Source organism: Eucyclogobius newberryi, unplaced genomic scaffold (assembly GCF_026437365.1).
Source record: "Eucyclogobius newberryi isolate DKJ021-1_F unplaced genomic scaffold, fEucNew1.0.hap1 SCAF_14, whole genome shotgun sequence".
Classification (NCBI taxonomy): domain Eukaryota; kingdom Metazoa; phylum Chordata; class Actinopteri; order Gobiiformes; family Gobiidae; genus Eucyclogobius; species Eucyclogobius newberryi.
In genome coordinates this window covers 36,894,037-36,907,844 of record NW_027315768.1, presented here as the reverse complement: position 1 = coordinate 36,907,844, position 13,808 = coordinate 36,894,037, and the positions used below count along the sequence as shown (strand labels likewise).

General features: G+C 45.3%; 1 protein-coding gene across 1 annotated transcript in view; it reads left to right on the top strand.

Moving 5' to 3' along the window:
- Positions 1-251: 251 nt before the first annotated feature.
- The window catches only part of esyt3 (extended synaptotagmin-like protein 3), a 62,422-nt gene continuing 48,865 nt past the window's right edge, over positions 252-13,808 (top strand). Inside the window, exons 1-2 of the mRNA XM_072445362.1 lie at positions 252-704; positions 12,375-12,416. Of these exons, the coding sequence (XP_072301463.1) occupies positions 372-704; positions 12,375-12,416 (375 nt within the window). The 5' untranslated portion in view covers positions 252-371. The remainder of the gene's footprint in view (positions 705-12,374; positions 12,417-13,808) is intronic.

Sequence of the window (13,808 nt, the reverse complement as noted above, 5' to 3'; positions counted from 1 at the left end):
TAAGGTTAGGGTTAGGGTTAGCCATGAGGCTATATGGCAGTGCCGCGGTTGCTGAAACTGCTCGGCCATTTGACCGCGCCGCGGCTCTGCAGCCACTGCCTATTCTAAACAGGCTTTCTCTGGCGTTCAGTGACGTCACTCCTGGGCTGTGGAATGCGCTGCCCCGCCCCTAAAGCCCCGCCCTCGCCGCAGGTGCGTCCCAAACAAACACGGAAGTTTTGGAGCCTCCGCCGCTTCTCTGCGCAGTTTCCCCCGGCTCCAGGCTCTCTGTCCCCGGCTCTCCAGGCTCTCTGTCCCCGGCTCTCCAGGCTCTCTGTCCCCGGCTCTCCAGGCTCTCTGTCCCCGGCTCTCCGCGCTCTCAGACCCGCGGTATGTCCTCCTCTCCGCCGCCGCTGTCCTCCTCCTCCGCCGGGGCAGAGCTGGCGGAGGAGGACGGTGCGCTGAAGCCGTCCACAGTGAACCGCGTCCTGATGGAGTTCCTGCTGTACCTGGGCCGGAGCGTGCTGCTGCTCTACCCCGTGTACCTGACGGGCTCTCTGGGCCTGAGCGTGAGCTGGCTGCTGCTGGTCATGCTGCTGCTCACCTGGTGGACCAAGAACCGGCAGTGGAAAGAAGCGCGGATCGACTGCGCGCTGGAGCTGCAGGACAACGAGACCAGGGTCATCCACAAGGAGCTGCAGAGCGCGCTCCAGCACGCGTCCTGGGTCAGTGTCCAGTCTGTGTCCAGTCTGTGTCCAGTCTGTGTCCAGTCTGTGTTCAGTCCAGTCTGTGTCCAGTCTGTGTCCAGTCTGTGTCCAGTCTGTGTCCAGTCCAGTCTGTGTCCAGTCCAGTCTGTGTCCAGTCTGTGTCCAGTCTGTGTTCAGTCCAGTCTGTGTCCAGTCCAGTCTGTGTCCAGTCTGTGTCCAGTCTGTGTTCAGTCCAGTCTGTGTCCAGTCTGTGTCCAGTCTGTGTTCAGTCCAGTCTGTGTCCAGTCTGTGTCCAGTCTGTGTTCAGTCCAGTCTGTGTCCAGTCTGTGTCCAGTCTGTGTCCAGTCTGTGTCCAGTCCAGTCTGTGTCCAGTCCAGTCTGTGTCCAGTCTGTGTCCAGTCTGTGTTCAGTCCAGTCTGTGTCCAGTCCAGTCTGTGTCCAGTCTGTGTCCAGTCTGTGTCCAGTCTGTGTCCAGTCCAGTCTGTGTCCAGTCTGTGTCCAGTCTGTGTTCAGTCCAGTCTGTGTTCAGTCCAGTCTGTGTCCAGTCTGTGTCCAGTCTGTGTCCAGTCTGTGTCCAGTCCAGTCTGTGTCCAGTCCAGTCTGTGTCCAGTCTGTGTCCAGTCTGTGTTCAGTCCAGTCTGTGTCCAGTCCAGTCTGTGTCCAGTCTGTGTCCAGTCTGTGTCCAGTCCAGTCTGTGTCCAGTCTGTGTCCAGTCTGTGTTCAGTCCAGTCTGTGTCCAGTCCAGTCTGTGTCCAGTCTGTGTCCAGTCTGTGTCCAGTCTGTGTCCTGTGTGTGTCCAGTCAGTGTCCTGTGTTTGTGTCATTACAGAGTGAGTTTGTGTCATTAATTCATAAATATTCTCAGATTTACACCTTTGTTTGGTTCTTAATGTATTTAAAAAGTCTCAATGTTCAATAGAAATACTCGTTTAACTCGTCGACCTCTAAAATAATCGTTGCGTTTCGGGCGGACTTTAAAGTGAACCAGGTCTGAGTCATAGCTCCTGCCCAGGTCTGAGCCGTTGCCATGGTGACGACGGCTCATTTGCATAAACAGGTTGAACTGGCGTCGAGTTAAATGTGTTGTCTGATATTTGATCATGTCACGAGTACTTGAATACTTTCACAATGAAGCTGCAACAAGGAGTGCTCAGACTCCAGCGCGCAGCACTACATAAAACCCCCAAATACTAAATGATTTTATATTTTCATGAATAATACACTGCATTCATAAATATATCTATCTAAAAGCCTTCATTAACAATATTTCAAGCTTTATTTTGGCTGACAATCTATTTAAAAAGTCTAAATATACAATTAGAATAGTAAAAATATAGCCGCAAGCGGCAATGATCGGCCCTCGCCACGCCGCCGCCACGCCGCAAGAGGAGGGGGCGCTGACGCGCCCCAATTGTCCTTTTATTACATCTACTGCTGAATCTGTGACGCTGTCACATCTTCTCCCCTTTGTTTTACATCAAAAAGCAATTTTATTTTGAATTCTTGGCAAAATGTGCGGCTCTGCCGCACAGACACCGTGACTCTTAGAATAAAAATGTGAATAACTTTTGATGGTCCTGAAGATGAGTCTCACCACATTTCAGGTTAATAGGGCTGACGCCCTGAGGGGGAGGAGTTTGTGAAAGTCTAAAGTGTAAACATGTTCTGGCGATTTCCCCATTGGAATAACATGGGAGGTTTTGGTCATCGCTACGGCAACGCCGTAACAATTATGACATGAGTCATTGACTTTTTTGATGGGGCCAAAATTGAGTTTTGTGCCAAATTTCATATAATTTCGCAAAACTAAACATTTAACCTCCATATAAAATCTGTAGGGGGCGCTGTGGCTCCAAATTAATTTATTTCACTTCAAGTAGGTTTAGGGCAAAGAGTTTAACAACTGATTAACTAAATGCCAATTTATTTTATTTTAGAAAAGGGAAATAGCCAGAATGTAGAGAGGCACGATTTTTAGAGGTGTGCAAATTTTTGTGACTTTTCGTCAATGTTCACTGGGTGAAAAATAGGGGGCGTGTCCCGAGAAGGAAGAAAGAAAGAATAATATTCCGATGCGAAAACAATGTTTCCCATTTTTCAAATATCATAAACTATACATTTTCGGAAAGCGCTCGCGCTTTCCTACCTCATGGTGTGGGTCCCTGGTCACTGACGGGTACTTTCGTTAATTTTGAGTGGGCTCCGCCCACTTTGTGTTTTTGGCCCTTTAAACAGTAATAATGTTCAATTTTTGCATTACATGTTTATATGAACGGAACATGCAGGAGATGGGGAACGTATTTGTGAGCTACTTAGCGCAAATGAGTGCTTTATAAGGGGATGACGACCGCAAGCAATCGTCATCCCAATGTAAAGTGCTCGTTTAGTGCGAACTTTTGCACGGGCTTCGCCCGTTTACAACGGTAATGTTCCATTTTCCTACTACTAATTAGTATGCACGGGGCGTGCGTGAGGGAGGAGTGTTAGTGAGTGTTTGGAAAGGGGGTGAGCGCTTCGCGCTCGATTTCGTGCGCACTTTCGCAGCCGTGCTTCGCACGGCCTTACGGGACTAATAGGCCTCTCGCAGCTTGTGGCGTTCGGGCCTAATAATCGTTAGTGACGGCTCTAACTCTGACTTTGATTATAATGTAAATAAAAAAGCATTATAAGCAGTTTTATGTTTGTTTCACCGTCAGTCTGGGCCAAATATGGAAATATTGTGATACAGTATCAAAACTTATTTACACAAAACAAATAAAACAATTGGGTGTATTTCATTTTCTGTTCGTGGTTTAACAAAGAAAAAAGTTGTTAAAATGTATTAACTTCTTTAAATTATAGTGATCGTACAACATCGAGTGCAACACACATCGATTATCGCACGTGTCACAAAATGGTGATATCATTGAATCGTGAGGTCTTTTTATCACCGATTTGCAGAAGGATTCTAAACGTGTGTGTTCTAAACGCGTGTGTTCTAAACGTGAGTGTTCTAAACGTGCGTGTGTTCTAAACGTGAGTGTTCTAAACGTGCGTGTGTTCTAAACGTGCGTGTGTTCTAAACGTGCGTGTGTTCTAAACGCGTGTGTTCTAAACGTGAGTGTGTTCTAAACGTGAGTGTTCTAAACGTGAGTGTTCTAAACGTGAGTGTTCTAAACGTGCGTGTGTTCTAAACGTGACTGTGTTCTAAACGTGCGTGTTCTAAACGTGCGTGTGTTCTAAACGTGCGTGTGTTCTAAACGTGCGTGTTCTAAACGTGCGTGTTCTAAACGTGCGTGTGTTCTAAACGTGCGTGTGTTCTAAACGTGCGTGTGTTCTAAACGTGAGTGTTCTAAACGTGTGTGTGTTCTAAACGTGCGTGTTCTAAACGTGCGTGTGTTCTAAACGTGAGTGTGTTCTAAACGTGCGTGTTCTAAACGTGCGTGTTCTAAACGTGCGTGTTCTAAACGTGCGTGTTCTAAACGTGCGTGTTCTAAACGTGCGTGTTCTAAACGTGCGTGTTCTAAACGTGCGTGTGTTCTAAACGTGAGTGTTCTAAACGTGTGTGTTCTAAACGTGTGTGTTCTAAACGTGTGTGTTCTAAACGTGTGTGTTCTAAACGTGTGTGTTCTAAACGTGTGTGTTCTAAACGTGCGAGTGTTTTAAACGTGCGTGTGTTCTAAACGTGCGTGTGTTCTAAACGTGCGTGTGTTCTAAACGCGCGTGTTCTAAACGCCCGTGTTCTAAACGCGCGTGTTCTAAACGCGCGTGTTCTAAGCGTGCTTGTGTGTTTGTTCTAAACGTGCGTGTTCTAAACGTGCGTGTGTTCTAAACGTGCGTGTTCTAAACGCCCGTGTTCTAAACGCGCGTGTTCTAAGCGTGCTTGTGTGTTTGTTCTAAACGTGCGTGTGTTCTAAACGTGCGTGTGTTCTAAACGCGCGTGTGTTCTAAACGCGCGTGTTCTAAACGCGCGTGTTCTAAACGCCCGTGTTCTAAACGCCCGTGTTCTAAACGCCCGTGTGCTAAACGCCCGTGTTCTAAACGCCCGTGTTCTAAACGCCCGTGTTCTAAACGCCCGTGTTCTAAACGCGCGTGTTCTAAGCGTGCTTGTGTGTTTGTTCTAAACGTGCGTGTTCTAAACGTGCGTGTGTTCTAAACGTGCGTGTTCTGAATGTTCGTGTTCTAAACGTGCGTGTGTTCTAAACGTGCGTGTTCTGAATGTTCGTGTTCTAAGCATGCTTGTGTGTGTGTTCTAAACGTGCTTGTTCTAAACGTGCGTGTTCTAAACGTGCGTGTTCTAAACGCCCGTGTTCTAAACGCGCTTGTTCTAAGCGTGCTTGTGTGTTTGTTCTAAACGTGCGTGTTCTAAACGTGCGTGTGTTCTAAACGTGCGTGTTCTAAATGTTCGTGTTCTAAGCATGCTTGTGTGTGTGTTCTAAACGTGCGTGTTCTAAACGTGCGTGTTCTAAACGTGCGTGTTCTAAACGTGCGTGTTCTAAACGCGCGTGTTCTAAACGCGCGTGTTCTAAACGTGCGTGTTCTAAACGTGCGTGTGTTCTAAACGCGCGTGTGTTCTAAACGCGCGTGTTCTAAGCGTGCGTGTGTGTGTTCTAAACGTGCGTGTTCTAAACGTGCGTGTTCTAAATGTGCGTGTTCTAAGCGTGCTTGTGTGTGTGTTCTAAACGTGCGTGTTCTAAACGTGCGTGTGTTCTAAACGTGCGTGTTCTAAACGTGCGTGTGTTCTAAACGTGAGTGTTCTAAACGTGTGTGTGTTCTAAACGTGTGTGTGTTCTAAACGTGCGTGTGTTCTAAACATGCGTGTGTTCTAAACGTGCGTGTGTTCTAAACGTGAGTGCGTTCTAAACGTGCGTGTTCTAAACGTGCGTGTTCTACACGTGCGTGTGTTCTACACGTGCGTGTGTTCTAAACGTGTGTGTTCTAAACGTGTGTGTTCTAAACGTGTGTGTTCTAAACGTGAGTGTTCTAAACGTGAGTGTGTTCTAAACGTGCGTGTGTTCTAAACGTGCGTGTGTTCTAAACCTGCGTGTTCTAAACGCCCGTGTTCTAAACGCCCGTGTTCTAAACGCCCGTGTTCTAAACGCGCCTGTTCTAAGCGTGCTTGTGTGTTTGTTCTAAACGTGCGTGTTCTAAACGTGCGTGTGTTCTAAACGTGCGTGTTCTGAATGTTCGTGTTCTAAGCGTGCTTGTGTTTGTGTTCTAAACGTGCGTGTTCTAAACGTGCGTGTTCTAAACGTGCGTGTTCTAAACGTGCGCGTGTTCTAAACGTGCGCGTGTTCTAAACGTGCGTGTTCTAAACGTGCGTGTTCTAAACGTGCGTGTTCTAAACGTGCGTGTTCTAAACGTGCATGTTCTAAACGTGCGTGTTCTAAACGCGCGTGTTCTAAGCGTGCGTGTGTGTGTTCTAAACGTGCGTGTTCTAAATGTGCGTGTTCTAAGCGTGCTTGTGTGTGTGTTCTAAACGTGCGTGTGTTCTAAGCGTGCGTGTGTGTGTTCTAAACGTGCGTGTTCTAAATGTGCGTGTTCTAAGCGTGCTTGTGTTTGTGTACTAAACGTGTGTGTTCTAAACGTGTGTGTTCTAAACGTGCTTGTTCTAAATGTTCGTGTTCTAAGCATGCTTGTGTTTGTGTTCTAAACGTGTGTGTTCTAAACGTGTGTGTTCTAAACATGTGTGTTCTAAACATGTGTGTTCTAAACGTGTGTGTTCTAAACGTGTGTGTTCTAAACGTGTGTGTTCTAAACGTGTGTGTTCTAAACGTGTGTGTTCTAAATGTGTGTGTTCTAAACGTGTGTGTTCTAAACGTGTGTGTTCTAAACGTGTGTGTTCTAAACGTGCGTGTTCTAAACGTGCGTGTTCTAAACGTGCGTGTTCTAAACGTGCGTGTTCTAAACGTGAGTGTTCTAAACGTGAGTGTTCTAAACGTGAGTGTTCTAAACGTGAGTGTTCTAAACGTGAGTGTTCTAAACGTGAGTGTTCTAAACGTGCGTGTTCTAAACGTGCGTGTGTTCTAAACGTGCGTGTGTTCTAAACGTGAGTGTGTTCTAAACGTGAGTGTGTTCTAAACGTGAGTGTGTTCTAAACGTGAGTGTTTTAAACGTGAGTGTTTTAAACGTGAGTGTTTTAAACGTGAGTGTTTTAAAGTGCGTGTTCTAAACGTGCGTGTTCTAAACGTGCGTGTTCTAAACGTGCGTGTTCTAAACGTGCGTGTTCTAAACGTGCGTGTGTTCTAAACGTGAGTGTGTTCTAAACGTGAGTGTGTTCTAAACGTGTGTGTGTTCTAAACGTGTGTGTTCTAAACGTGCTTGTTCTAAACATGTATGTGTGTGTGTGTGTTCTAAACATGTGTGTTCTAAACGTTTGTGTTCTAAACGTTTGTGTTCTAAACGTGCGTGTTCTAAACGTGGCATGTTCTAAACGGGTGCGTGTTCTAAATTGTGTGTTCTAAACGTGCTTGTTCTAAACATGTATGTGTGTGTGTGTGTGTGTGTGTGTGTTCTGAACGTGTGTGTTCTAAACGTGCGTGTTCTAAACGTGTGTGTTCTAAATGTTCGTGTTCTAAGCGTGCTTGTGTTTGTTTTCTAAACGTGTATGTTCTAAACGTGTGTGTTCTAAACGTGTGTGTGTGTTCTAAACATGTGTTCTAAACATGTGTGTTCTAAACGTGTTTGTTCTAAACGTGCTTGTTCTAAACATGTATGTGTGTGTGTGTGTGTGTGTGTGTTCTAAACGTGCGTGTTCTAAACGTGGCATGTTCTAAACATGGCATGTTCTAAACGTGGCATGTTCTAAACGGGTGAGTGTTCTAAACGTGTGTGTTCTAAACGTGTGTGTTCTAAACGTGTGTGTTCTAAACGTGCGTGTGTTCTAAACATGTGTTCTAAACATGTGTGTTCTAAACGTGTTTGTTCTAAACATGTATGTGTGTTCGTGTTCTAAGCGTGCTTGTGTTTGTTTTCTAAACGTGTATGTTCTAAACGTGTGTGTTCTAAACGTGTGTATGTGTTCTAAACATGTGTTCTAAACATGTGTGTTCTAAACGTGTTTGTTCTAAACGTGCTTGTTCTAAACATGTATGTGTGTGTGTGTGTGTGTGTGTGTGTGTGTGTTCTAAACGTGCGTGTTCTAAACATGGCATGTTCTAAACATGGCATGTTCTAAACGTGGCATGTTCTAAACGTGGCATGTTCTAAACGTGTGCGTGTTCTAAACGTGCGTGTTCTAAACGTGCGTGTGTTCTAAACGTGCGTGTTCTAAACGTGCGTGTGTTCTAAACGTGAGTGTTCTAAACGTGTGTGTGTTCTAAACGTGTGTGTGTTCTAAACGTGCGTGTGTTCTAAACATGCGTGTGTTCTAAACGTGCGTGTGTTCTAAACGTGCGTGTGTTCTAAACGTGCGTGTTCTAAACGTGCATGTTCTAAACGTGCGTGTTCTACACGTGCGTGTGTTCTACACGTGCGTGTGTTCTAAACGTGTGTGTTCTAAACGTGTGTGTTCTAAACGTGTGTGTTCTAAACGTGAGTGTGTTCTAAACGTGAGTGTGTTCTAAACGTGCGTGTGTTCTAAACGTGCGTGTGTTCTAAACCTGCGTGTTCTAAACGCCCGTGTTCTAAACGCCCGTGTTCTAAACGCGCCTGTTCTAAGCGTGCTTGTGTGTTTGTTCTAAACGTGCGTGTTCTAAACGTGCGTGTGTTCTAAACGTGCGTGTTCTGAATGTTCGTGTTCTAAGCGTGCTTGTGTTTGTGTTCTAAACGTGCGTGTTCTAAACGTGCGTGTTCTAAACGTGCGTGTTCTAAACGTGCGCGTGTTCTAAACGTGCGCGTGTTCTAAACGTGCGTGTTCTAAACGTGCGTGTTCTAAACGTGCGTGTTCTAAACGTGCGTGTTCTAAACGTGCGTGTTCTAAACGCGCGTGTTCTAAGCGTGCGTGTGTGTGTTCTAAACGTGCGTGTTCTAAATGTGCGTGTTCTAAGCGTGCTTGTGTGTGTGTTCTAAACGTGCGTGTGTTCTAAGCGTGCGTGTGTGTGTTCTAAACGTGCGTGTTCTAAATGTGCGTGTTCTAAGCGTGCTTGTGTTTGTGTACTAAACGTGTGTGTTCTAAACGTGTGTGTTCTAAACGTGCTTGTTCTAAATGTTCGTGTTCTAAGCATGCTTGTGTTTGTGTTCTAAACGTGTGTGTTCTAAACGTGTGTGTTCTAAACATGTGTGTTCTAAACATGTGTGTTCTAAACGTGTGTGTTCTAAACGTGTGTGTTCTAAACGTGTGTGTTCTAAACATGTGTGTTCTAAACATGTGTGTTCTAAACGTGTGTGTTCTAAACGTGTGTGTTCTAAACGTGTGTGTTCTAAACGTGCGTGTTCTAAACGTGCGTGTTCTAAACGTGCGTGTTCTAAACGTGAGTGTTCTAAACGTGAGTGTTCTAAACGTGAGTGTTCTAAACGTGAGTGTTCTAAACGTGCGTGTTCTAAACGTGCGTGTTCTAAACGTGCGTGTTCTAAACGTGCGTGTTCTAAACGTGCGTGTGTTCTAAACGTGAGTGTGTTCTAAACGTGAGTGTGTTAAACGTGAGTGTTTTAAACGTGAGTGTTTTAAACGTGCGTGTTCTAAACGTGCGTGTTCTAAACGTGCGTGTTCTAAACGTGCGTGTGTTCTAAACGTGAGTGTGTTCTAAACGTGAGTGTGTTCTAAACGTGTGTGTGTTCTAAACGTGTGTGTGTTCTAAACGTGTGTGTTCTAAACGTGCTTGTTCTAAACATGTATGTGTGTGTGTGTGTTCTAAACATGTGTGTTCTAAACGTTTGTGTTCTAAACGTTTGTGTTCTAAACGTGCGTGTTCTAAACGTGGCATGTTCTAAACGGGTGCGTGTTCTAAATTGTGTGTTCTAAACGTGCTTGTTCTAAACATGTATGTGTGTGTGTGTGTGTTCTGAACGTGTGTGTTCTAAACGTGCGTGTTCTAAACGTGTGTGTTCTAAACGTGTGTGTTCTAAACCTGCTTGTTCTAAACATGTATGTGTGTGTGTGTGTGTGTGTGTGTGTGTTCTAAACGTGCGTGTTCTAAATGTTCGTGTTCTAAGCGTGCTTGTGTTTGTTTTCTAAACGTGTATGTTCTAAACGTGTGTGTTCTAAACGTGTGTGTGTGTTCTAAACATGTGTTCTAAACATGTGTGTTCTAAACGTGTTTGTTCTAAACGTGCTTGTTCTAAACATGTATGTGTGTGTGTGTGTGTGTGTTCTAAACGTGCGTGTTCTAAACGTGGCATGTTCTAAACATGGCATGTTCTAAACGTGGCATGTTCTAAACGGGTGAGTGTTCTAAACGTGTGTGTTCTAAACGTGTGTGTTCTAAACGTGTGTGTTCTAAACGTGCGTGTGTTCTAAACATGTGTTCTAAACATGTGTGTTCTAAACGTGTTTGTTCTAAACATGTATGTGTGTGTGTGTTCTAAACGTGCGTTTTCTAAATGTTCGTGTTCTAAGCGTGCTTGTGTTTGTTTTCTAAACGTGTATGTTCTAAACGTGTGTGTTCTAAACGTGTGTATGTGTTCTAAACATGTGTTCTAAACATGTGTGTTCTAAACGTGCGTGTTCTAAACGTGCGTGTTCTAAACGTGCGTGTTCTAAACGTGCGTGTGTTCTAAACGTGAGTGTGTTCTAAACGTGCGTGTGTTCTAAACGTGAGTGTGTTCTAAACGTGAGTGTGTTCTAAACGTGAGTGTGTTAAACGTGAGTGTTTTAAACGTGAGTGTTTTAAACGTGCGTGTTCTAAACGTGCGTGTTCTAAACGTGCGTGTTCTAAACGTGCGTGTGTTCTAAACGTGAGTGTGTTCTAAACGTGAGTGTGTTCTAAACGTGAGTGTGTTCTAAACGTGTGTGTGTTCTAAACGTGTGTGTTCTAAACGTGCTTGTTCTAAACATGTATGTGTGTGTGTGTGTTCTAAACATGTGTGTTCTAAACGTTTGTGTTCTAAACGTTTGTGTTCTAAACGTGCGTGTTCTAAACGTGGCATGTTCTAAACGGGTGCGTGTTCTAAATTGTGTGTTCTAAACGTGCTTGTTCTAAACATGTATGTGTGTGTGTGTGTGTGTGTGTGTGTTCTGAACGTGTGTGTTCTAAACGTGCGTGTTCTAAACGTGTGTGTTCTAAACGTGTGTGTTCTAAACCTGCTTGTTCTAAACATGTATGTGTGTGTGTGTGTGTGTGTTCTAAACGTGCGTGTTCTAAATGTTCGTGTTCTAAGCGTGCTTGTGTTTGTTTTCTAAACGTGTATGTTCTAAACGTGTGTGTTCTAAACGTGTGTGTGTGTTCTAAACATGTGTTCTAAACATGTGTGTTCTAAACGTGTTTGTTCTAAACGTGCTTGTTCTAAACATGTATGTGTGTGTGTGTGTGTGTGTGTGTTCTAAACGTGCGTGTTCTAAACGTGGCATGTTCTAAACATGGCATGTTCTAAACGTGGCATGTTCTAAACGGGTGAGTGTTCTAAACGTGTGTGTTCTAAACGTGTGTGTTCTAAACGTGTGTGTTCTAAACGTGCGTGTGTTCTAAACATGTGTTCTAAACATGTGTGTTCTAAACGTGTTTGTTCTAAACATGTATGTGTGTGTGTGTTCTAAACGTGCGTGTTCTAAATGTTCGTGTTCTAAGCGTGCTTGTGTTTGTTTTCTAAACGTGTATGTTCTAAACGTGTGTGTTCTAAACGTGTGTATGTGTTCTAAACATGTGTTCTAAACATGTGTGTTCTAAACGTGTTTGTTCTAAACGTGCTTGTTCTAAACATGTATGTGTGTGTGTGTGTGTGTGTGTGTGTGTGTGTGTTCTAAACGTGCGTGTTCTAAACGTGGCATGTTCTAAACATGGCATGTTCTAAACGTGGCATGTTCTAAACGTGGCATGTTCTAAACGTGTGCGTGTTCTAAACGTGCGTGTTCTAAACGTGCGTGTTCTAAACATGCGTGTTCTAAACGTGTGTGTGTTCTAAACGTGCGTGTGTTCTAAACGTGTGTGTGTTCTAAATGTTCGTGTTCAAAATGTGCGTGTTCTAAGCGTGCGTGCGTGTGTGTGTTCTAAACGTGCGTGTTCTAAATGTGCGTGTTCTAAGCGTGCTTGTGTGTGTGTTCTAAACGTGTGTGTTCTAAACGTGTGTGTTCTAAACGTGTGTGTGTTCTAAACGTGTGTGTGTTCTAAACGTGCGTGTTCTAAATGTTCGTGTTCTAAGCATGCGTGTTCTAAACGTGTGTGTTCTAAACGTGCTTGTTCTAAACGTGTGTTCTAAACATGTGTGTTCTAAACGTGTGTGTTCTAAACGTGTGTGTTCTAAACGTGCTTGTTCTAAACGTGTGTTCTAAACATGTGTGTTCTAAACGTGTGTGTTCTAAATGTTCGTGTTCTAAGCATGTGTGTTCTAAACGTGTGTGTGTTCTAAACGTGTGTGTGTTCTAAACGTGTGTGTGTTCTAAACGTGCTTGTTCTAAACGTGCTTGTTCTAAACGTGTGTTTGTGTTCTAAACATGTGTGTTCTAAACATGTGTGTTCTAAACATGTGTGTTCTAAACGTGCATTTTCTAAACGTGGCATGTTCTAAACGGGTGCGTGTTCTAAATTGTGTGTTCTAAACGGGCGTGTTCTAAACGTGCGTGTTCTAAACATGTGTGTGTGTTCTAAACGTGATGGCTCGTGTTGTTGTGTTTTAGGTTCATTTCCCGGAGGTGGAGAAAGTGGACTGGGTCAATAAGGTACTGCTGCTGGACGACTGACAGGTCACTAGGTCACTAGGTCACTAGGTCACCAGGTCACTAGGTCACTAGGTCACTAGGTCACTAGGTCACTAGGTCACTAGGTCATTAGGTCATTAGGTCATTAGGTCACGTCTGGCGTCTCGGGTTCAATGATCTGGCCCAGAAGAACATGTGTCTTTACAAAACGTGTTACGAGTCCTGGTTTAGACCCCAAACCAGCTTCAGATACAGGTTACATGCAGCGTGTCCTCCTCTCGAGCACTTGGGTCCTCGTTGTAGGATACAGGTTACATGCAGCGTGTCCTCCTCTGGAGCCCTTGGGTCCTCGTTGTAGGATACAGGTTACATGCAGCGTGTCCTCCTCTGGAGCCCTTGGGTCCTCGTTGTAGGATACAGGTTACATGCAGCGTGTCCTCCTCTTGAGCCCTTGGGTCCTCGTTGTAGGATACAGGTTACATGCAGCCTGTCCTCTGGAGCCCTTGGGTCCTCGTTGTAGGATACAGGTTACATGCAGCCTGTCCTCTGGAGCCCTTGGGTCCTCGTTGTAGGATACAGGTTACATGCAGCGTGTCCTCCTCTTGAGCCCTTGGGTCCTCGTTGTAGGATACAGGTTACATGCAGCGTGTCCTCCTCTCGAGCACTTGGGTCCTCGTTGTAGGATACAGGTTACATGCAGCGTGTCCTCCTCTGGAGCCCTTGGGTCCTCGTTGTAGGATACAGGTTACATGCAGCGTGTCCTCCTCTTGAGCCCTTGGGTCCTCGTTGTAGGATACAGGTTACTTGCAGCCTGTCCTCTGGAGCCCTTGGGTCCTCGTTGTAGGATACAGGTTACATGCAGCCTGTCCTCTGGAGCCCTTGGGTCCTCGTTGTAGGATACAGGTTACATGCAGCGTGTCCTCCTCTTGAGCCCTTGGGTCCTCGTTGTAGGATACAGGTTACTTGCAGCCTGTCCTCTGGAGCCCTTGGGTCCTCGTTGTAGGATACAGGTTACATGCAGCCTGTCCTCTGGAGCCCTTGGGTCCTCGTTGTAGGATACAGGTTACATGCAGCCTGTCCTCTGGAGCCCTTGGGTCCTCGTTGTAGGATACAGGTTACATGCAGCCTGTCCTCTGGAGCCCTTGGGTCCTCGTTGTAGGATACAGGTTACATGCAGCCTGTCCTCTGGAGCCCTTGGGTCCTCGTTGTAGGATACAGGTTACATGCAGCCTGTCCTCTGGAGCCCTTGGGTCCTCGTTGTAGGATACAGGTTACATGCAGCCTGTCCTCTGGAGCCCTTGGGTCCTCGTTGTAGGATACAGGTTACATGCAGCCTGTCCTCTGGAGCCCTTGGGTCCTCGTTGTAGGATACGACCGGGTGATGGGACCAAAATGCACAAATATGAATCTTAA